Genomic DNA, 23,401 nt, shown 5'->3' on the forward strand with positions numbered 1-23,401 from the left:
GCGAGCATCTTCTACTGCACCACATCACTGTTCACTGACAAAACCTATTACAGCCAGAGAAAAATACAATATATAAGGCTTTTTTGATTCTATGATGTATAATCACCTCCTCAAAACATTTTAGATGGGTAAATTAGTCTAGCCAGCTATCTAAACTTGTAGTAGTCATGGTCGAATTACCGACTCGGATGTCCATATTAATTCTGTTAGTCACTCTCACATCATTTTAAAAACTGCAAACATTTCTATCCCCCCTTTGGCAAAATGTGTAGGATTGTATGAAATTAGTTTTAAAAATATATTCTCCACCCCTGTGGCAAATTGTGTAGAATTGCAGCAAACTTACTGCAACATTTTCTCTATGCCCCATTGCAAAATATGTAGAATTTGGGGGAAATTATCCTTAAAATGTTTTTCTTGCAAGCCAATGAATCATCAGATATTGCATGGTTTTATTGGTGGATGTTGTCGACAGTGTGGTAGATGAGATATGACAGATCTGGGTTGTAGTCTATGTGGGCATACTTGGAGCCCGTGGCAAGCCAAGGATGTTGTCAGACAATCAGCAGAAAGGAGAGTTGTGAAACACACTGCTACGACCTCAGAGGGCGATGAGAGGCTGCAGATTGGAGTGAGATTGATTGTCCCTTTAGGCCAAACTGTTAGTGAGATTACTGTATTCTGTATCTGATGTGGCTCCTTTCACCACTTGAGTTATAAAGAAATGACCCACAAGCAAAATCTGTTTTGATTTAATAATATATCAGAACTCCCAATAATTCATTCAGTAAATTGTTATACATGTAAAGCAGTTATCAGTACTATTACTAGGGTATAATGTCTAGGTACTGTAAAGACTTGGCACTATTCCATCTGGATCTCTGAAGCGTTACAGATTGCATGAAATGTAAAGGTCATTTCCGATTTAGACAAATTATGTAGAGGTCATCTTGAACGCAGTCTTCGCTTACACGGGATCATTGCTTTTAAATTTAAATCAAGCAGTAACGCTGAACTTCCACAATACAGATCAAATAAAGCCCCTACAGTATTGTTTAAATCTTGATCATGCTCTCATAGTACCTCTCTCTCTTTCTCTCCAGGTGGCCAACCTCCTTCGTCTCTTCCAGATCCCTCAGATCAGCTACGCCTCCACCAGCGCCAAGCTCAGCGACAAGAGCCGCTATGACTACTTTGCCCGCACGGTGCCCCCTGACTTCTATCAGGCCAAGGCCATGGCAGAGATCCTGCGCTTCTTCAACTGGACCTATGTGTCAACCGTGGCATCGGAGGGCGACTACGGCGAGACGGGCATCGACGCCTTCCAGCAGGAGGCCCGCGCCCGCCAGATCTGTATCGCCACCTCAGCCAAGGTCAGCCGGTCGATGAACCGCTATAGCTATGACCAGGTGATCCATTCGCTGCGGCAGAAGTCCAATGCCAAGGTGGTCATTCTCTTCACACGCAGCGAGGACGCCCGGGAGCTGCTGGTGGCTGCCAACCGATCGAACGCGTCCTTCACCTGGGTGGCCAGCGATGGCTGGGGGGCGCAGGAGATCGTGGTGAGGGGCAGCGAGGCTGTGGCGGACGGGGCCTTTACCATCGAGCTGGCCTCCTACCCCATCCCCCAGTTTGCTGAGTACTTCACGGGCCTGAATCCCTACAACAACACACGTAACCCCTGGTTCAGGGAGTTCTGGGAGAATAGATTCCAATGTAGCCTCCATGACCTGGGCTGTGGGAAGCACTCTCTGCGGGATGGCCTGTTTGAGCAGGAGTCCAAGATCATGTTTGTGGTGAACGCTGTCTATGCCATGGCCCATGCCCTGCATAACATGAGGCAGTCGCTGTGCCCCAACTCCACCACCAAGATCTGTGACGCTCTGAAGCCAGGCAATGGCAAGAGGTTCTACAGGGAGTATATCCTGAAGACCAAGTTTGACGGTGAGTTTGAAGATTGATGAGTATCTACATGACTATACATTATGTAACAGATGTGATCGTTAACATGCGCCTGCATGCGCCATCGCGCGCATGTTGATTTTATACTCCCACACCAGACATGATCAGGACACGCAGGTTGAAATATCAAAACAAACTCTGAACAAATTATATTAATTTGGGGACAGGTCAAAAAGCATTAAACATTTATGTCAATTTAGCTAGCTAGCTTGGTGTTGGTAGCTAATTTGTCCTGGATATAAACATTGGGTTGTTATTTTATCTGAAATGCACAAGGTCCTCTACTCCGACAATTAATCCACAGAATAAACGGTAAACTGAATTCCTTTCGTCATCTCTCCTCCTTCCTCAGGCTTCTTTTTTACTTCTTTGGACTTTATATGGCGGTTGGCAACCAACTTTACGGTGCATTACTACAACCGACTGGAGTGTGGACATCAGTTCATCTTTCAATCACCCACATGGGTATATGCTCCTAAAAACCAATGAGGAGATGGGAGAGGCCGGACTTGCAGCTCGTTGAGCATCACAAATATAATCTATTTTAGCGCCTGGCCACGCAGAAGCTTGCACACGACACGAACGGTGTGGTCAGCATGTAACTCTCTTGCGTTGTGTTTTTAATGAAAGGAATGCCAGCCAATGGTCCCTGTTGATCTGTGGTTTACTCTCTGACAATAGACACAAAGAAAACACATTAGATGTGCAGGACAGAAGTCTGTTGATGGTTATAGATTTGTCTACAACATGGAAACAACTGTGTATTAGCAGGGGCTAATGTGACCATTATATTTCGAGCATGTTAACTATCTCACTTGTACAGCAATCATACATACAAAAGCACATCACAGGAAGACCCCAATATCTAACAGGTACCGTACACATATATACATATACAGTACCAGTCAAAAGTTGGAAACACCTATTCATTCAAGGGTATTTCTTTATTTTTTTAAACTATTTTCTACATTGTAGAATAATAGTGAAGACATCAAAACTGTGAAATTACACATGGAATCATGTAGTAACCAAGAAAGTGTTAAACAAATCAAAATATATTTATATTTGAGATTCTTCAAAGTAGCCACGCTTTGTATTCCAGGTGAAGCTGGTTGAGAGAATGTCAAGAGTGTGCAAATCTGTCGTCAAGGCAAAAGGTATTTTCATTTGTTTAACACTCATGAGAGAAGTTTTCATCATAGCCCCTTGATGGTTTTTGCGACTGCACTTGAAGAAACTTTCAAAGTTGTTGACATTTTCCGGATTGAGTGACCTTCATGTCTTAAAGCAATGATGGACTGTTGTTTCTCTTTGCTTATTTGAGCTATTCTTGCCATAATATGGACTATGGTGTCACGTCCTGACCTTAGTTTCCTTTTTATGTCTCCTTTTTAGTTTAGTCAGGGCGTGAGTTGGGGTGGGCATTCTATGTTTGTTCTGTGTGTTATAGTTCTATGTGTTTGGCCTGGTATGGTTCCCAATCAGAGGCAGCTGTCAATCGTTGTCTCTGATTGAGAACCATACTTAGGTGGCCTTTTGAACTTTTGACCTGGTGTTTGTGGGTAGTTGTTTTCTGTGTTTCACCATACAGAACTGTTTTGATTTTCATTTCTTTCAATTCACTTGGTATTAAGTATTTTCGTGTTCTGGGTTAATAAATAATCATGGACACTTACCACGCTGCGTTTTGGTCCGATCTTTCCTACTCCTCATCAGACGAAGAAGAGGTTCGTTACACTTGGTCTTTTACCAAATATCTTCTGCGTACCAACCCTACCTTGTCCCAACACAACTGATTGGCTCAAACGCATTAGGAAGGAATGAAATTCCACAAATGAACTTTGAACAAGGCACACCTGTTAATTGAAATGTATTCCAGGTGACTACCTCATAAAGCTGATTGAGAAAATGCCAAGAGTGTGCAAAGCTGTCATCAAGGCAAAGGGTGGCTACTTTGAAGAATCTCAAATATAAATATATTTTGATTTGTTTAACACCTTTTTTGGTAACTAAATGATTCCATATGTTTTATTTCATATTTGTGATGTCTTCACTATTATTCTACAATGTAGAAAATAGTAAAAAATAAATAAAAACCCTTGAATGAGTAGGTATGTCCAAACTTTTGATTGGTACTCTATAGGAAATGTACAAAGTGACCTCTGACACATTGTAAATATAATGCACTATTTCAGAACGTGACCTACCACTTGGATAGAATTATTGGACTGGGAAGAATTGACGTCCACAATTTCCCCCTATCTGCAAGCATGACCAGTGGCATAACACCTTGTTGATATGTAAATTCAACCAACCAGTAGGAATACATAAACATTGAATACATATTTCTGCATTGGCAGAAACCCTGTTCGATGTATACAGAGAAATCTGATTTTCTATCTCCTAAGAAGTGATTTTCCATGAGATTATTGCCAGAGAACAAATATACCATATTCAACTGTATTTCTTTGTATTTGATTTTTGGTTGATGACTAAAGTCTCTTTCATCTATATAATTTTGTCTCTTATTAGTCTCTCGACACATAATGTTGAAAATGAACTACACTGCATGATATACTGCAATCATAATCTACCCATGAGTGCCCTACTTGCTGACAAATTTGATTACATAAATTTAGATCCATTGTATCAATTCCTACCATCCTACAGTAAGTGGGAACAGTCCAGGACTAATTTTAGTTGTTTTTATATTGCTTCTGAAGATAAGAGCTTGTAATGATTCAATTTGCAAAGAGGAAACCATTTCCAGCCTCACATGCTGAGGCTCATATTGTCATGCATTCTCATCTGCCTGGAGTGTGTGGAGAGTGACTTGGCCTACAGCCTGAATATTACATATAGGAATCGCATAAACACCCTCATCAGGGAACAACACTTTCAGTCAGGTGGTGACCAGAGATAGTCAGAGTAACAGATAATTTATGTAAACCCCTATAGCAGCAACACATCTGTACAACACAGATAACAACAACCCCACCAAGCCGAATGCTCTAACTACTAAACCGTTAACTGAGTAGTTGTGTCTCCAAGTCTTACGGTAGGGATGCAGTAAAAGGTGAGAATATTTCCATGTATGAGTGATGGTGGGGGTGGGCGGGGGTTCAAAGTCCATGAGGGTTGCTTTAGCCCAGCTAACCATCTCAGCCGTCCCTGGATTGTAGATGGATCCCCAGGGGAGCTTGCTGTCAGAAGACATCAGATTGTATTACAAGACTAGAATCGCCTGAAGTGTATGGACATCTTTGGGGAAATGGCAGTACAGCAGGGTCACAAATTATCCTTCATCCATTACAAAGCCCCATTTCCTCTAGTTCAAAAGAGACTAGATGATTCTCTATGGAGAATAATGGGGCTATTCAGCTGAGAATGGTTCTAAAAATCTCTAAACATCTCAACGGTCCAGGTGCAATTCTGTCATTTTGCTCTGTTTACATTCTAGCTATGAATGCATTGGTATTTCTATCCATGTCTTGCAAATTGTTATACCATAGTTAGACATTAAGAATGTATTATTCCATAGTTAGACATTATGAATGGATTGATGTTGAGATAAATGTTCAATCTTTTTGACATGCTACCAAGTGATTGTATAGTAACTGTCTATTCCATGGTGTTGAATGAATCTGCTCTAAACCCATAGTTGTTGGCACCTGAATAGTAAAAACAACCACTTTTAAACCTCTCTCTGAGGTTCTCATTAGAGTGCAATAAGCCTGTGTCAAAGAAAACAGACTCAACCTTCTGGCTTCAATTATGTAAATGCTGGGTTTGCACCTGTGTCCCCGATGCATCAGCTACTGTTTAATCCCATGTGAAAGGAATGGAATGTCAGAGGGGAATGCAGAGAGGTGAAGTGATGAAGCAGATACAAGCTCATTCAATAAAAACATGTTGACTCCAAGACCCTGGATTCATTGTACACATTGTACACAATTCAAAATACAAATCTGAGTGAGTCAGAGTTCAGAGGGGTAATGATATATTGTATTGTCAAGGATAGACATTAATTTGTTTATTTCACTTTCAACCATCATAACATGACCATGGTCTTCTCTTTATCACTCTGCAGCCCCATTCCGTCCAGCAGACACAGAGAACATGGTGAGGTTCGATATCTTTGGAGACAGCTTAGGCCGCTACAACATCTTTCACTACCACAAAGAGGACGGACGCTACGTCTACCGTAAGGTGGGCTACTGGGCCCAGAATCTGACCCTTAACACCAGCCAGATCCCCTGGGAAGGCCATGCCGCACCCACCTCCCAATGCAGCGACCCCTGCAGGAAGAACGAGGTGAAAAGCATGCAGCCTGGAGATGTGTGCTGCTGGATCTGCATCCCCTGCCAGCCTTACCAGTACTTGAAGAACGAGTTCACCTGCGCCGACTGCAAGTTTAGCGAATGGCCCCTGGCCAACCTGACAGGCTGCTACAACCTACCAGAGGAGTACATCCGCTGGGAGGACGCCTGGGCTATAGGCCCTGTTACCATTTCCTGCCTGGGCATGATGTGTACACTCTTCATCATTGGCCTCTTCCTCAAGCACAACGACACCCCTGTGGTGAAGGCCAGCGGGCGGGAGCTGTCCTACATCCTCCTGCTGGGTGTTCTGATGTGCTACAGCATGACCTTCATCTATATCTCCAAGCCCTCCATGGCTGTGTGTACCCTACGTCGACTTGGCCTGGGCACCTCCTTCGCTGTGTGCTACTCTGCGCTTCTCACCAAGACCAACCGCATCGCACGCATCTTCAGCGGGGTGAAGGACGGAGCCCAGCGGCCGAGGTTCATCAGTCCTGCCTCGCAGGTGGCCATTTGCGGGGGTCTGATCTCCTGCCAGCTGGTGGTGGTGGTGGTCTGGCTCCTGGTGGAGGCCCCGGGGGTCAGGAAGGAAGTGAACCCCGAGAGGAGGGACATAGTTACCCTCAAGTGCAACAGCAAGGACTCCAGTATGCTCATGTCCCTCAGCTACAACTGCATCCTCATCATCCTCTGCACTGTCTACGCCTTTAAGACCAGGAAGTGCCCCGAGAACTTCAACGAGGCCAAGTTCATTGGGTTCACCATGTACACCACCTGTATCATTTGGCTGGCCTTCCAGCCCATCTTCTATGTCACGGCCAGCGACTACAGGGTGAGTTATCAAATCACATAGACTTTGATATTCTGGTGTAAATAATAAGCAGACATCCTATGCCTTTGATTTTGTAAACAAAGTCACATGTTTTTGCTGTTTTTGAGTTTCACAGTACATCACTACTTTCCAGATATTAACAACACAACCTCAACACACTGCCTAACATACAGTGTATATATATACAGTACTTTACAAACTGAGGTTGAAGACACATGATCATTTGGTTGTTATTTCTACTTGTGTATTTCCTGTGTCCTTAAAGTCGTAAGTCAGGGGACGTGAGTTTGGCTCATTGAATCTTTTCTAAACAGATAACAAATCCCTTTGATTGCTTGTCTTTAACTCTGATAAAAGAAGCAGATCTCTTTTCATGTGACTGATAAATCTGTTCCAGAGGAGAACAAAGGCTCAGAGGTGATCATATCCCGGCAAAATCACGGGTTTAAATAGGTGGGATGGATTTATACTGAAAAAACACTTGACATTGGCTACTTAATGACAATTAGCATAGAGCAAACCTCATTGTGTTATGATCATTTCATTTCCACATTACCATACCTACCTTAAAACCTCAATTAAACGCAGTCTCAAATAGCCGCCTTTTATTACATTTCAGCAAGTAAACGCCTGTTTCAAATAGTCACGGGGTCTAAATGAATTGTTCACGAGGTTACCATGGACACCACTCTGATATTCCCACGGTCACGTGCATAATTTTTTTTTTTTAAATCCTAGAAATGGCGCCAACAAAAAGACAACACAACATCAAATAATGCTCTCCATGGTGGTGAAGAGTGAAATTGGGGGGTGTATGACAGGCAGCCTAGTCTTTGCAAGTCTGATGGATTTGTTAATATTATGTTTATACTGGTCATACCGGTCACAACAGTGTGGTAGTCTTTTCAACATTTTATAGAGCAAAATGCTGTGCACATTAAAGGGATACTTCTGGATTTTGGCAATGAAGTTTATGTCTCTGCGCTAGTTAGCGTTAGTGTGCGAAACTACCTCGTCCTTCATACAGATGCAGAGACATAAAAATAATATCCTCATTGCCAAAATCCTGATGTTTCACTTTAAGGAAATACACACCTAACTCAAGGATAAGCCTGTCTCCAATAAGCGCTGGTTGTGTTCAATGATTTTAGCAGATAAATTATATAAATATACGTTTTACGGTATTTATTGAAGATTGGTCAATGGATTTAGTAATGCATTACTAAAGTAATACTCTCCAACATTATGTGCGTACAGTGTGTGTATGCTGTACACAAGCTTGTGTGTGGAGTGTGTACAGCAGAGCCTACCAAAAAGCATAACAGCTGGGTCATTCCATCAATAGAGGGCCTTTAGGGTATATAATTTGTTTTGCTTTTTAAAAATGTTTTTTTTTTCGTTTTTACATTCGGTCATAAATTGCACATGTAAAGAAAAAACATGTTTTCCCATTCCAACAGTAAAACAAATATATATATATAGTAAATGTCAATGAGGTGCACATTAAAGTAGAAGGGTTGACGGTAACAGGATTTCAATTTCACCTTAAATCCCTTTGCGACAGTGGGAATAGAGTGGTGAGGAGGAGGAGGAGTCATTCATTTTCTGGATTCAGGTTCACTCAAACATCATTTTAAGCTTTGTTTTACTTAATTATTTGTCATCTGATGTATTAGTTTCAGTCGTCATTGGCGTAGGGTTAGCTGGATGTTTCTGACTGGTCTTAGAACTGTGACAACGGGCAGCCTCTCCCCACTTGACTCGATGGGATAGGTAGAAATTTTGCCAACACAGCCAGATATGTACACAGTCTTGTACCCTTCAACTGTTTTAAACTGACTATCGTATTTGTTGATTCAATCTGACTTTATTAGTATAATGAGTAATCCAAGAATGTCACAAGTTAATTGACATGAGAAAACTTGAGAAAATAGCAACTCTACAGAGTTAAACACTAGAAAAGGATTTGATTATGATTTGACTATTAGATGTTCAATGTTTCTATTGAAAAAATAAATTAAAAAGGAACAGTATGACCATATTAAAATTAGTGTTCAGTTCACGTAACAAGGTTGACCTTAAAATGAGGGACAGACATCAATTATTCACTAATCGCATTAAATAAATAAGAATCTGCATAATAAATAAGAATCTGCATTGTTGGGAAGGCCCCGTAAGTAATAATTTCACTGTTAGCCTACACCTGATGTTCATGAAGCATGTGACAAATACAATTTTATTTGAATTTTAAGAAATTACTTTCTCAAAGCAACCAAATAACTAAGACTTTACAATGATGGTGAAAATTGTGTGGTTCATATTAAAGGGAGAGAGAGAGAGAGAGAGAGAGCGAGAGAGAGAGAGAGAGAGAGAGAGAGAGAGAGAGAGAGAGAGAGAGAGAGATGGTGCCCTGGTGCACCTACCTCTGCAGACACAGATGGACAGGCTGGAGAGTATGAGGTCTGGATGGGAGACAGAACGTAGCTGTGTGTCCCTGTGCGGAGTAGAGTGTGAAAGATCAGGACGTTGAGTCCCAGCTGTGTCCCGTGCGCTGGGATTACTGAGTGTCTCCTAGGGCTTCAAAGGGACCCTCCCTCATGGCCCCTAGGCAGGAGGGGAGAGAAGGGGGCACAGACAGAACAGATCAACACAGCTCTAATCTGACCGCTCTGATTATCTCTGAACTGGAACAAAGACTCATGTGATTTGTGTATTGTCTTCAATGAGGCAAATATAACTGGACTGTGTTCCATCTGCTTCAATCTTACTCAGAGATGGCTGTCCTCCTACCCTGTGATTTCAGAAAAGTCTGGTTGAATAATCAAACAAGAATTTGCACGTTATCCATTAAATGTTTAAGGAAACAAATTATGGTCTACTGAGGCATGAATTACAAACATGATTACCACATTAAATATTAAAGATGTCCTCCCTGAAGGGGAAAAGCAAATTAACAAGGTGATGAAACATCATTCATATCCAAAGGCAAAAAGTGCCCTTCACACTGGGCATAGACATCAGTTCAATGTCTAGTTTTGATTTACATTTGGTTGTTGTCAACTAACTTGAACTCAATGTGAAATCAACAAAACATTTCACCATGTCATTGGATTTAGGTTAAGTTGGGTAAAAAAAAGTAAAAAATGGTCCTTTATAAATATCAGAAATACGGTATCTTTAGGTTTTATTGGTGACATTTATTTCATATATTTCATATACTCATATACTCTAGGGGAGAATGGGTTAAGTTTAGGCGTTTCTTTTTTTTTTACATTCAGCATCACTACGTCAAGGAAATATAGTATTCTTTCTAACAAAGAGATCTACATATACAGTATTTCAGGATGTTGTGTATCCCTGGATTTTTTTTTACAGAATTAATGTAAACTTAACAGTTTTGAAAACATAGCTTGTCCAAAAAAAAGTGGTTATTTCCACAAATTACCCTGGTACCCTGGTAAGTTGAGCAGCAGGACAAGGCAAAATGAGCCGCCTTTGCGTAAGTACGTGGCGGTGTTCTGTGACAGTGGGTGATGGTGCTGGTAGGTCAAAGTTTAATTCATGGAATGGTGGTGTAGTATATTGTACATCTTAAATGTATGCTTACACTCTATGATAAAAAGGCTCCAAAAGGGTTATTTGCAGAGGGATAGGGTTCTACCAAGAACCGTTTTGATCAAGGGTTTTTTGTAAGTCAAAGGGCTCTTCCTAGAACCTTTAACGCCCCAAGAACCGTTTTTGGCAGAAAGGGTAATTTGATGAGTCTTTGGAATGCGAGAAGGGGTCTACATAGAACAATATATAATATTGTCCAGCATGCTCTATTGGAGGGAGACTTTCAGAGTTGTTTGTTTAACTGTAATATCTGTGTTTTTGCATGTATAGTATATTGTATAGTACATTGATGCCACACAAAGATACAGTAAATAATAATACTAATAATAATACTAAATACTAAATACTAATCCAGTCTGTTAGTAATAGGATTTATTGCACCCGTTACTGAGATGTTTGTTCCAGTTTAGATGATTGAGGTAGTCTCAGTATTCAATCTGCTCTACCTTGGCAGTCATTTTGAATGCAGGTTGTGGGTGATTAACAATTCTACTTGTTGGATATCCTAACTCTGGCTGGATTCCAATCAGAATTACACTTTGAAAGCCAGCATAATGTGACTTGCCGGCCTGATGTGGCCTGTAATCCAGGAGATTCCTAATACCACTGTGTCACAGGAGGTTTGTGGCAAGTTAATTGGGGATTATTACGAGCCTTCCTCCCCTCAGCAGCCTCCACTGCACTGTGTTAGGGTATAACTAGGCCCTCAAAGAAAGGCCTTATGATTTATGTAATGTATTGTCATAAATATTTAAATGTTAAAGGCTAATAAGGCTGGTGCGTTCTACCCGTTCGTAGAGGATTCTAGGAAGAACCCACCAAAGATAAAATGGTTCTCGTTAGATACCCTTCAGACGGTTCTAGAAAGTACATTCAGATGATAAAATGGTTCTTGGTAGAACCCTTCATAGCGGGTTCTTTGAAGAACCTCTGCAAAGGGTTCCCCTATGGGGACAAACCAAAGAACCCTGTATGGTTCTACTTAGCACCTTTTTTCCTAAGTATGTACTTTCAGATCTAGATCTTTCTGTTCAATATCCCTTACCCTTCCTTTTCTTGACCAGATCGCTGGGACCGGGATGTTGTATCAATGTGCTGATTCGTGGGCAAGTTCTCTGCATTTAAGGCTACTAAGCCCATAAAACTGGTCCGTGAAATGTTTTGATATGTTTAGCAAGCTCAGACTCCATGACATCAGATAAGACCTTGTGTGCCTCTGCTACTCTATTATAGCCTCTCTTTCACACAGGTACATGTTTGTTTTGTTTTTTGTCAATGTACCTCTTCAGTGTCATTCAGCCATTTTTTTTTCTCCCTTGTTGTTGCTCGAATGGACATCCCTTCTCTCACTTCCTTGGCTGCTCCCTCAAGGACCTCAAGAGGGGCTAGACCCTTGCTTGTTCTACTGTTTTATACATTAGGCATGATTGTGTCTGCTCTGTAATGAAAGAAAAAGCACAATCTTGACTTCATATGCATGACATATTGCAAAAATACCATAATATAAATAAAACTGACAGAATTGAATCAGAATGTACAAGGGGTATGGTGGCCATTGGCTCAACTTATCCCATGGCCATTGGCTCAACTTACCTCAAGGCCAAAATGTACACAATATTAGCCCAAAACCCACACAGCTACAAGGATGCACCTTCATCATGCTAGGTTTAGGACCTCATATTGTAGCTTATAGAGACCCCAACTGATGTATAAAACAATCTTAAAATGTTCTACTTTCATTTAGATACAAGCATCATGAAACCTATAACACAATACATTAATTTGGATTTGTGAAAATCCGTTTTTTGGACCTAACTAACTTTTTCCATGTGATTTATTCCTTCACAGATTCCATGACCTCTTCCTAAATATTTGGTCACATGATTCATTTTGTGCATGGTTTCCTTTCCTTTAGAAAGTATTCCCACCTGATTTCTTTTTCCACATTTTGTTGATTTACAGCCTGAGTTGAAAATTGATTAAATTAAATGTGGAAAGAGAGTATTTGTTTACAAATTAATAAAAAAAGAAAAGTAATTTTGAGTCAATAAGTATTCAACACCTTTGCTATGGCAATCCTAAATAAGTTCAGGGGTAACAATGTCACATAATAATTTGCATGGACTCACTCTGTGTGCAGTAATATTGTTTAAAATGATTTAAAATGATTACTACCTCATCTCTGTGCCCCACACATACAATTCTCTGGAAGGTCCCTCAGTCAACCACCAAAAAAAGGGAGGTTTTCCAATGCCTTGCAAAGAGGGGCACTATTGGTAGATAAAACAATACAATTAAAATAAACATTTAATATTCCCTTTGAGCATGATGAAGTTATTAATTACACTTTGGATGGTGTATCAATATACCCAGTCACTACAAAGATACAGGCGTCCTTCCTAACTCAGTTGCCGGAGAGGAAGGAAACCACTCAAGGATTTCACCATGAGGCCAGTGGTGACTTTAAAAAAGTTACTGAGTTGAATGGTTGTGATAGGAGAAAACTGAGGATGGATCAACAACAGTGTAGTTGATCTACAATACAAACCTAAATGACAGAGTGAAAAGATGGAAGCTTGTACAGAATAACAAATATTCCAAAACATGCATCCTGTTTGCAATATGGTATTAATGTCAAACGGCACAATATGTGGCAAAGAAATTAACTTTATGTCCTGAATACAAAGCATTGTGTTTCGGGCAAATCCAACAAATCACATCACTGAGTACCACTCTTTAAATTGTATGGTGGTGGCTGGTGGGTATGCTTGTCATCGGCAAGGACTAGGGAGATGTTTAGGATAAAAAACAGAATAGAGCCAAGCACAGGCAAAATTCTTGAGGAAAACCTGGTTCAGTCTGCTTTCCAACAGACAATGGGAGACAATTTCACCTTTCAGCAGGACAATAACGTAACACAAGACCAAATATATACTGAAATTGCTTACCAAGATGACATTGAATGTTCCTGAGTGGACTAGTTACAGTTTTGACTTAAATTGCTTGAAAATCTTAAAGGTGTGCAAAGTTTTATTTCCATACCCCACCTTACCACATCCATGTTTTCATCACTGGCAAAGATAAACTGTTGAGTTTGAGATAATTTAAAAGCTTACATACGGGGTTGTCAAACTATTTCATAATTTTGTGATTTTTTTTTTTTAATACAAATGTCTTTTTTTTTTTTTTTACCTTTCACGTCAATTACCAAAAAAACATGTGAACTTAGATTGCTCTTAATATTTGCACAATTTGTACGTTAGACCCTATTTTACATTATCTGAGGTTTTTGTTCTGTGCCCGCTAGCGGTTGAGACACAACATCCTCTTGAATACAAGGTGGGTGTCATTTCAATCATAGAAATATAATTAATAGAATGAACCTATCCCTTCAGACTACTTCAATTTATCTGGTACACCATTGAAATTGTAACTTCTCATTACTACCACAAAGATGGCTGCCAATCAACCCACCATTAAATGTGAACTTAAATGGTCATGTCTATTTTATTACCTATATTTCTATCATTTCAAAAGATGTCCTATACAGGATTGGCAGTGTAATAAAAAACTTGAATTCCCATTCAAGTCAACATTCTCTGATTTCTAGACCAATGTACCCTCAAATTATTTTAGTCACTGAGACAATTTCAAGTCGGCTGAGTGCAAACTTGAAGGTTGTGAAAATTCTGTGCAACTTTCGGCACACGTTTATTGTGAACACTGAGGCTCTACCTGCTTTAAATTTGTTTTAACAGTAGTCAAGTAGGCTACTGTGGCTATTTGATTGTAGGCCTACCAGAGTGGCATTTTAACATGGAAATAGCTGTTGCATCACCTCCTGGTATGGTAACTGCTCGGCATCTGACCGCAAGGCGCTACAGAGGGCAGGCGGTGTCAGAGGAAAGCCCAAAAAATTGTCAAAGACTCCAGTCACCCAAGTCATAGACTGTTGTCTCTGCTGCCGCATGGCAAGCTGTACCGGAGCTCCACGTCTAGGACCAAAAGGCTCCTTAACAACTTCTACCCCAAAGTCATAAGACTGCTGAACAATTAATCAAATGGCCACCGGATTATTTACATTGACCCCCCCCCCCCGATTTGTTTTTACACTGCTGCTACTCGCTGTTTATTATCTGTGCATTGTCACTTCACCCCTACCTACATGTACAAATTACCTTGACTAACCTGTACCCCTGCACACTGACTCTGTACCAGTACCCCGTGTATATAGCCTTGTTATTGCTATTTTATTCTTTTACTTTTTGACTTTAGTTTATTTAGTAAATATTTTCTTAACTCTTCTTGAACTGCACTGTTGGTTAATGGCATGTACAGTTGAAGTTTACATACACCTTGGCCAAATACATTTAAACTCGGTTTTTCACAATTCCTGACATTAATTCCTAGTAAAAATTCCCTGTCTTAGGTCAGTTAGGATCACCACTTTATTTTAAGAATGTGAAATGTCAGAATAATAGTAGAGAGAATGATTTATTTCAGCTTTTATTTCTTATACACTTCAAATTCTTAAACTTGGGTCAAACGTTTCTTGTAGCCTTCCACAAGCTTCCCACAATAAGATAATAATTTTGGCCCATTCCTCCTGACATAGCTGGTGTAACTGAGTCAGGTTTGTAAGGCCTCCTTGCTCGCACATGCTTTTTCAGTTTTGCCCACAAAGGTTTGAGGTAAGGACTTTGTTGTCCTTAAGCCATTTTGCCTCAACTTTGTAAGTATACTTCGGGTCATTGTCCATTTGGAAGACCATTTGCGACCAAGCTTTAACTTCCTGATTGATGTCTTGAGATGTTGGTTCAATATATCCACATAATTTTCCAACCTCATGATGCCATCTATTTTGTGAAGTGCCTCCTCCTGCAAAGCACCCCAACAACATGATGCTGCCACCCTCGTGCTTCACGGTTGGGGTGGTGTTCTTCGGCTTGAAATCCTACCCCTTTCCCTCCAAACATAACAATGGTCATTATGGCCAAACAGTTCTATTTTTGTTCCATCAGACCAGAGGATATTTTTCCAAAAAGTTTGACCTTTGTTCCCATGTGCAGTTGCAAACCATAGTCTGGCTTTTTTATGGTGGTTTTTGGAGCAGTGGCTTCTTCCTTGCTGAGCGGCCTTTCAGGTTGTGTCGATATAGGACTTGTTTTTACTGTGGATATAGATACTTTTGTACCTGTTTCCTCCAGCATCTTCACAAGGTCCTTTGCTGTTGTTCTGGGATTGATTTGCACTTTTCAAACCAAAGTACGTTCACCTCTAGGAGACAGAATGCATCTCCTTCCTGAGCGGTATGACGACTGCGTGGTCCCATGTTGTTTATACTTGCGTACTATTGTTTGTACAGATGAATGTGGTACCTTCTGGCGTTTGGAAATTGCTCCTTAGGATGAACCAGACTTGAACCAGACAATTTTTTTGCTGAGGTCTTGGCTGATTTCTTTTGATTTTCCCATGATGTCAAGCAAAGAGGCACTGAGTTTGAAGGTAGGCCTTGAAATACATCCACAGGTACACCTCCAATTGACTCAAATTATGTAAATTAGCCTATCAGAAGCTTCTAAAGCCATGACATCATTTTCTGGAAATATCCAAGCTGTTTAAAGGCACAGTCAACTTAGTGTATGTAAACTTCTGACCCACTGGAATTGTGATACAGTGAATTATAAGTTAAATAATCTGTCTGTAAACAACTGTTGGAAAAATTACTTGTGTCATGCACAAAGTTGATGTCCTAACCGACTTGCCAAAACTATAGTTTGTTAACAAGAAATTTGTGGAGTGGTTGAAAAACTAGTTTTAATGACTCCAACCTAGTGTATGTAAACTTCCGACTTCAACTGTAAGTAAGCATTTCACGGTAAGGCCTACAGATGTTGTATTCTGTTCATGTGACAAATAAAGTTAGATCAAATCAATCATTCAGCCTACAGTAGCAGCCAATGTGTGGTGTTCTATGTAGGCCTACATTCAAATTAAATTGTATTTGTCTCATGTGCCGAATACAACAGGCAACAACACATCCGCCACGCCGATCCTCAACACTGGGGCCCCTCAGGTAAAATAGGATCTAAGCTACAACATATGCAAATATGAAAGAATCTGAGCCTACTCATTTTTGGATAATTGGCGCAAATGGTTAAAAAATGTCAAAATATTTCTGAAAAATATACTTTTTCAGAAATTATGAAAACGTTTGACAACCATGTTTGTAAGCTTTTATATTATATCTCAACCATTTGTCTTTTCAGTGATGAAGACATGGATGTCTCACGGTATGGTGGGTTGTGCAAAAACGGGTCAACTTTGAGCACTTTTATCTATTGAATGTTTTGGCATTCAGGTCCAAAAAAGCACTTCTACAATGGGCAAATATTTATGGAAGGTTGTCATTCAAAAAAGTGATTGAATTCAAAGGGATTTACCCAATGCCGACCAGTTGCAGTGGTTGGTGCCTTAATTGTGCAGAATATGATGCTTGTTTTTGGTACATAGAATGTGTCCCTTCTGTTTGCTGAGAAAATGACCTTGCTGGATAACTTGAATGCATGAGTTTCACCTTTGGGTGGATGCTGCGGATTCCATTCATAATAGACATAAAGGTGAAATTCATGCATCTAAGTTAACCTGATTCAACTTGTCAACTAATCATTAAGCCCTCAATGAATTGAATGAGGTGTGTTTGTCCAGGGCTACAACAAAAATGTGTACTGTTGGGGATACGCAAGGACCAGGATTGTGAAACACTGATATGGGATGTAGCGACATCAGTGCAAAAGAAGATGCAGTGAAGAAAATAAACTGAAAGAATAAATGAAGAATGAGTAGTCCTCAATGCTGTTATTTGTTTTCATACGATTTTTTTTTTACACAAAATACACTATATTTACAAAAGTATGTGGACACCCCTTCAAATTAGCGGATTCGGCTATTTCAGCCACATCCGTTGCTGACATAATATATCGAGCACACAGCCATGCAATCTCCTTAGACAAACATTGGTAGTAGAATAGTCTTAATGAAGAGCTCAGTGACTTTCAACGTGGCAACGTAATAGAATTCCACCTTTCCAACAAGTCAGTTTGTCAAATGTTGCCCTGCTAGAGCTGCCCCGGTCAACTGTAAGTGCTGTTATTGTGAAGTGGAAATGTCTAGGAGCAACAACGGCTCAGCTGCGAACTGGTATGCCACACATGCTCACAGAACGGGAAGTGCTGAAGTGTGTCAAAATCGTCTGTCCTCGGTTACAACACTCACTACCGAGTTACAAACTGCCTTTGGAAGCCTCATCAGCACAATAACTGTTCATCGGGAGCTTAATGAATTGGGTTTCAATAGCCGAGGAGCCGCACACAAGTATAAGATCACCATGCACAATGCCAAGCATTGGCTGGAGTGGTGTAAAGCTCGCCGCCATTGGACCCTGGAGCAGTGAAAATGTGTTCTCTAGAGTGATGAATCACGCTTCACCATCTGGCATTCCGACGGACTAATCCGGGTTTGGTGGATGCCAGAAGAACGCTACCTGCCTGAATGCATAGTGCCAACTGTAAAGTTTGGTGGAGGAGGAATAATGGTCTGGGGCCGTTTTTCATGGTTGGGTTAGGCCCCTTAGCTCCAGTCAAGGGAAATATTCATGCTACAGCATACAATGACATTCTAGACGATTCAGTGCTTCCAACTTTGTGACAACAGTTTGGAGAAGTCCTGTTTCAGAAGGCCCTGTCCTGTTTCAGCATGACAATGCCCCTGTGCACAAAGCGAGGCCTATACAGAAATGGTTTGTTGAGATTGGTGTGGAAGAACTTGACTGTCCTGCATAGAGCCTTGACCTCAAGCACATCGAAACCTTTGGGATGAATTGAAACGCCTAGTGCAAGCCAGGCCTAATCGCCCAACATCAGTGCCCGGCCTCACTTATGATCTTGAGACTAAATGGAATCAAGTCCCCAAAGCAATTTTCCAACATCTAGTGGAAAGCCTTTGCAGAAGAATGGAGGCTGTTATAGCATCAAAGGGGGGACCAACTCAAAATGAATGCCCATGATTTTGGAATGAGATGTTTGACGAGCAGGTGTCCGCATCCTTTTGGTCATGTAAATTGTTCTAATTTGAACTCTTCACTCTACATGTATAAATCATTATCATTTTAATGTTAACTTTTGAATTAACTTTGGGGGGGGTTTCTTCACGCTTTTTTCACCTAATATCAGGAACAGCACCATCTAGTGATCAGAACCTGGTAATATCAGGTTGTATGATGGGGCATAAACCTAAGAACTTCAATTACTAATTTCTCTGAACTGGGGAAAACAAAACTCACCAAATTCATTACATAGGTTGAATATACAATTATCCAAACCATAGCTTCATATTTATTTAATGAATTTTATATGAATCCGGTACATTTAAATGGCCAATTTGGGTGTAATCAATTAGCTAAAGTTCTAATTGTCTTTCAACATAATAATGTTGCAGGAACTGTTACCATATCTGTTTCTAACTACAGAAACCATTTCAGAACAATCTGAGATGGTTGGTGTCATGGCTTGCTGAAATTAAATTAGCCAACCCAGCAGACTTCCTTGTTGGTTTTGGGTAAAATTCAGGCATAACAGCAACCTCTTATGTTAAAGAAGAGATAGCCTAGTGGTTAGAGCGTTGGGTCAAATCCCTAAGCGGACAAGGTAAAACTCTGTCGTTCTGCCCCTAAACAAGGCAGTTAACCCACTGTTCCTAGGCTGTCATTGTAAATAAGAATAGGTTCTTAACTGACTTGCCTAGTTAAACGAATGTTTTAAAAAAAAGAAACCAAAAGGTTTAATACACTAAAAAGACACCTGTGCACTGAGGAAGTTAATGTTTGAAACAGTGAATATGATTGGTTTAATGTCTCGCTTAACTTGTCAACTTGTCTTCAGATTTCATAACTCCCTTTTTAGTAAGGAATCACGAAGAGTCTCCTCATCCCAAAAATAAACTATGAGATCTGTTAGCGATATTAGGACTACCGTGCAATGTAGATGTAACGTTTTCTCCAGAAATTGCTAAACAATTTGTATGTTGATGTAGTGCCCATCGGTTATCAATGTTTCAACCTCTGTATTGAGAACTCATGTTTTTACCGTCATTTCCTGGTTATAAAGAGCGCCAAAAACGACACTAACCACGAGCCTTAGCGTTTCTGCTGCCACAGAAATTACCTTGGGTTGTCACTAGTTACTACAGCCACAAAGTCATAAACCCCGTCCATTTCTACAATTTCTCTTCTTAAAATTTGATATGAAACCTAATCTTAACCTAACCTTAACCACACTGCTAACATTATGCCAAACCCTGAGCTTAAATTATTTGTGGCTGTGGAAGCTAGAGGAAACCGATCACCTGTGAATCCGAAGCCATGATTGCGCTTCTGTTGTGGGTGTGGTAGCGAAGGAACCTTTCTTTATAATGGGGGTGGTCCAGAGGGGTCATTTTTCAAACACCTGAAACAGCTTTTTCCTGCACTGTAGTCATAATCATTATGCCTAATGATACTGTATTAAAAAATATATATATACATATATATATATATTCAGCATAGGTTATCTAAGCATACCTCTTTACCTGTTCAATTGTCATGTTAATTAATGATTCACATTGATTCTTTAAGAACTGTTATGCCTTAGGAGTTTAGTACAACTGCCACACTGGGATAGTGTCATAACCCGAGTTATGAATTACAACAATGTATTTATTTATTTTCTAACGTCTAGCAACCTTACCAGCAGGCATGCCAGCTAAGATAATTAGAAAAGCTACTCTAACATGCTTGATAGCCTGAAAATGCTTGGCAGTTAGTTATTAGGTTGGGAGATTGAGAACATATCTAGCTGGCTAGCTAAAGCCAACTTCATAAAATTGCTAGTTGGCTAGAATTACAGAGAAACAACAAAACATTTTAATTTGATTTATTAATCAAATAAAGGATCAATAGGCTACATAGCTTGATCAAATGAATTTACAAACATACTTCATACTTACTTGGGATTCTGTGTTTGGCCTGGTATGGTTCTCAATCAGAGGCAGCTGTCAATCGTTGTCCCTGATTGAGAACCATACTTAGGTAGCCTGGTTTCAATTTGAGTTGTGGGTGATTGTTTCCTGTGTCTGTGTGTTCCACACGGAACTGTTTTCAGTTTATTATTTCACTTTGTTATTTTTGTATTTAGTCGTGTTCAGTTTGTTCTATTAAATATGGACACTTACCACGATGCGCATTGGTCCTCCTCTTCTCCTTCATACGGCGACCGTTACAGAAGTATATGAGGTTTACTCTTTGCCTGGTCCAGTCAGTGGGCCCCCTTCGCAAATTACCCCTGACAGACCTTTATATAAATAATTGTAAACAAATCTGAAGGGGCACGTGCCCTTGTGCCCCCTATGGGCATGATGCCTCTGCCCATTCCCTCCTACAAGCCAAAAGAAGCCCTAAAATCACCTAATCATGTTGTACGTTCCCCTTCTGAAAATATATATTCAGGCTGAAAATGTAGAATGATCTCACTCTCCCTGTGAGGGCTAGATTCTTTGTGGAATAACACACCTGAATATACGTAGAGTAGGGCTTCCACAGGCTACACAGCATTTTTAAAACAGTTTATCGAGAGTACTTACAAAAATCTTAGTCAGTTTTCATAATGAACAAATGAATCACACACACCGTGAGAGGAGGCTAGGAAGATCCAGAGTTGCCATGCTCTGCATCCTAAATTCATCCCTCTTGGAAAACAGTTAGTCTTACTGAGAAGGCAGATTCCCAGCTCTCTGTCGTTCCTAAGACACATCTTTCCATTATTAAAATCAATTAGAAGCTTATGATTATGCAGAAGGCTACGCTGCCCACATTGCAGTGTTATTAAGACTATTCCTGAATACAAAGTGTGGAACATAGCACCTGTGCACTCTTTGATGATACTACATGAGGTTGACATTAGTTTCTTATCCCAGCTTTTAGGTATTTTATGAACCAAATTAAAAAAGATGGAGAAATGTTTTAACATAATGTACAGCAGCCTATATGTGACAGACAATATTCAGCTCAACAAAGGGACTGCCAGAAGTAGAGGCTGTCGACAATTCAATATTTATTTCTAGTGCATTTCACATTGGACTCGCTACACAACTCAAAGATTCACTTGTGTCATGTTATGGGGAATTTGCATTCTCTGTAGCCTACTGTCAGTGACAGCAGTGAGTGAAGGACCACAGCACAGCTTGAACGTCGTGTCCACTGCTGAGTGCTCTCGGCCTGCCAGCCCAACTCATTCTAATGCTGATATTAGTATTCAGGGAGACATGGACATACACCTGCTGAGCCTGGGAAGTGTGTGAGATGGCAGGCTGGCAAGATGTACCCAACACCCACTCACCATGCACCACTACCTATAGGCTGCACTTTAACTAAACTGGCATCTCGGAAGAGACAAAGACAAAGCTGGGCTGGATATAAAAGGACTATCTGATGACACACCACTGCATGTGGGCGGACGGAAGGGAGGAGGGGAGGTGGAGGGGGGCTTAAGAGAGGGACTGACAGGCAAACAAACAGCTCACTCACACCACTCTCCTCTCATATGGTGCTGGCAGCACTACACAATCACACATGGAACCTTCTATTTCCTGAGGTTGTCCGGCTACTGTTAGCTTTTTGACATTCCTCAGTCTCTATGCTGTATTGTGTTCCATAATATGGCTTTATCAGATGAGTAATCCCTGTCTCTGGTCCCGTCCTCTCCCTCTCTCCCTCTCCCCCCTTCAGGTGCAGACCACCACCATGTGTATCTCTGTCAGTCTGAGTGGCTCGGTGGTGCTGGGCTGCCTCTTTGCCCCTAAGACCCACGTCATCCTGTTCCAGCCCCAGAAGAATGTCACCTCTCTCAGGGTGGCCACTACCCGCTTCAGCGTCACCACCGGCCCCGGATCCAGCTTCTCTCAAGGTACAAGCCGGCAGGCAAACACAACCTTCATCATCACCATTATCATTATTATCATCATCATCTTCATTATTACCATCATGGTCATTAAAAAAGTAATTTTACAGTACCATTGTTCATCATTGATATATAAAGTGCCTTCAGAAAGTATTCACAAATCACCACCCCTTGACTTTTTGCACATTTTGTTGATTTACAGCCTGCATTTAAAATGGATCAAATTGAAAATGTGGATCACTGGCCTACACACAATACCCCATAATGTCAAAGTAGAGTTATGTTTTTAGAAATGTTTAGAAATTAATTAAAAATGAAAAGCTAAAATGTCTTCAGTCAATAAGTATTCAACCCTTTTGTTATGGCAAGTCTAAATAAGTTCAGGAATAAAACATTTCTTAACAGGTCACATAATAAGTTGCATGGACTCACTCTGTTTGCAATAAGTGTTTAACATAATTTTTTTATGACTACCTCATCTCTGTACACCACACATATAATTATCTGTAAGGTCCCTCAGTCGAATGGTGAATTTCAAACACAGATTCAACCACAAAGACCAAGGGCACCTAATAAAAAAAGCTAACATTGAATATCCCTTTGAGCATGGTGAAGTTACTAATTACACTTTGGATGGTGTGTCAATACACCCAGTCACCACAAAGATACAGGCATCCTTC

At 40.5% G+C, this 23,401-nt stretch overlaps 1 protein-coding gene across 1 annotated transcript in view; it reads left to right on the forward strand.

The window, feature by feature from the left end:
* The window catches only part of LOC110528160 (metabotropic glutamate receptor 2-like), an 85,169-nt gene that overhangs the window by 59,953 nt on the left and 1,815 nt on the right, over positions 1–23,401 (forward strand). Inside the window, exons 3-5 of the mRNA XM_021609988.2 lie at positions 1,104–1,944; positions 6,053–7,116; positions 22,550–22,727. Coding sequence (XP_021465663.2) covers positions 1,104–1,944; positions 6,053–7,116; positions 22,550–22,727 — 2,083 coding nt within the window. The remainder of the gene's footprint in view (positions 1–1,103; positions 1,945–6,052; positions 7,117–22,549; positions 22,728–23,401) is intronic.

This window comes from Oncorhynchus mykiss, chromosome 7 (genome assembly GCF_013265735.2).
Source record: "Oncorhynchus mykiss isolate Arlee chromosome 7, USDA_OmykA_1.1, whole genome shotgun sequence".
Lineage (NCBI taxonomy): Eukaryota > Metazoa > Chordata > Actinopteri > Salmoniformes > Salmonidae > Oncorhynchus > Oncorhynchus mykiss.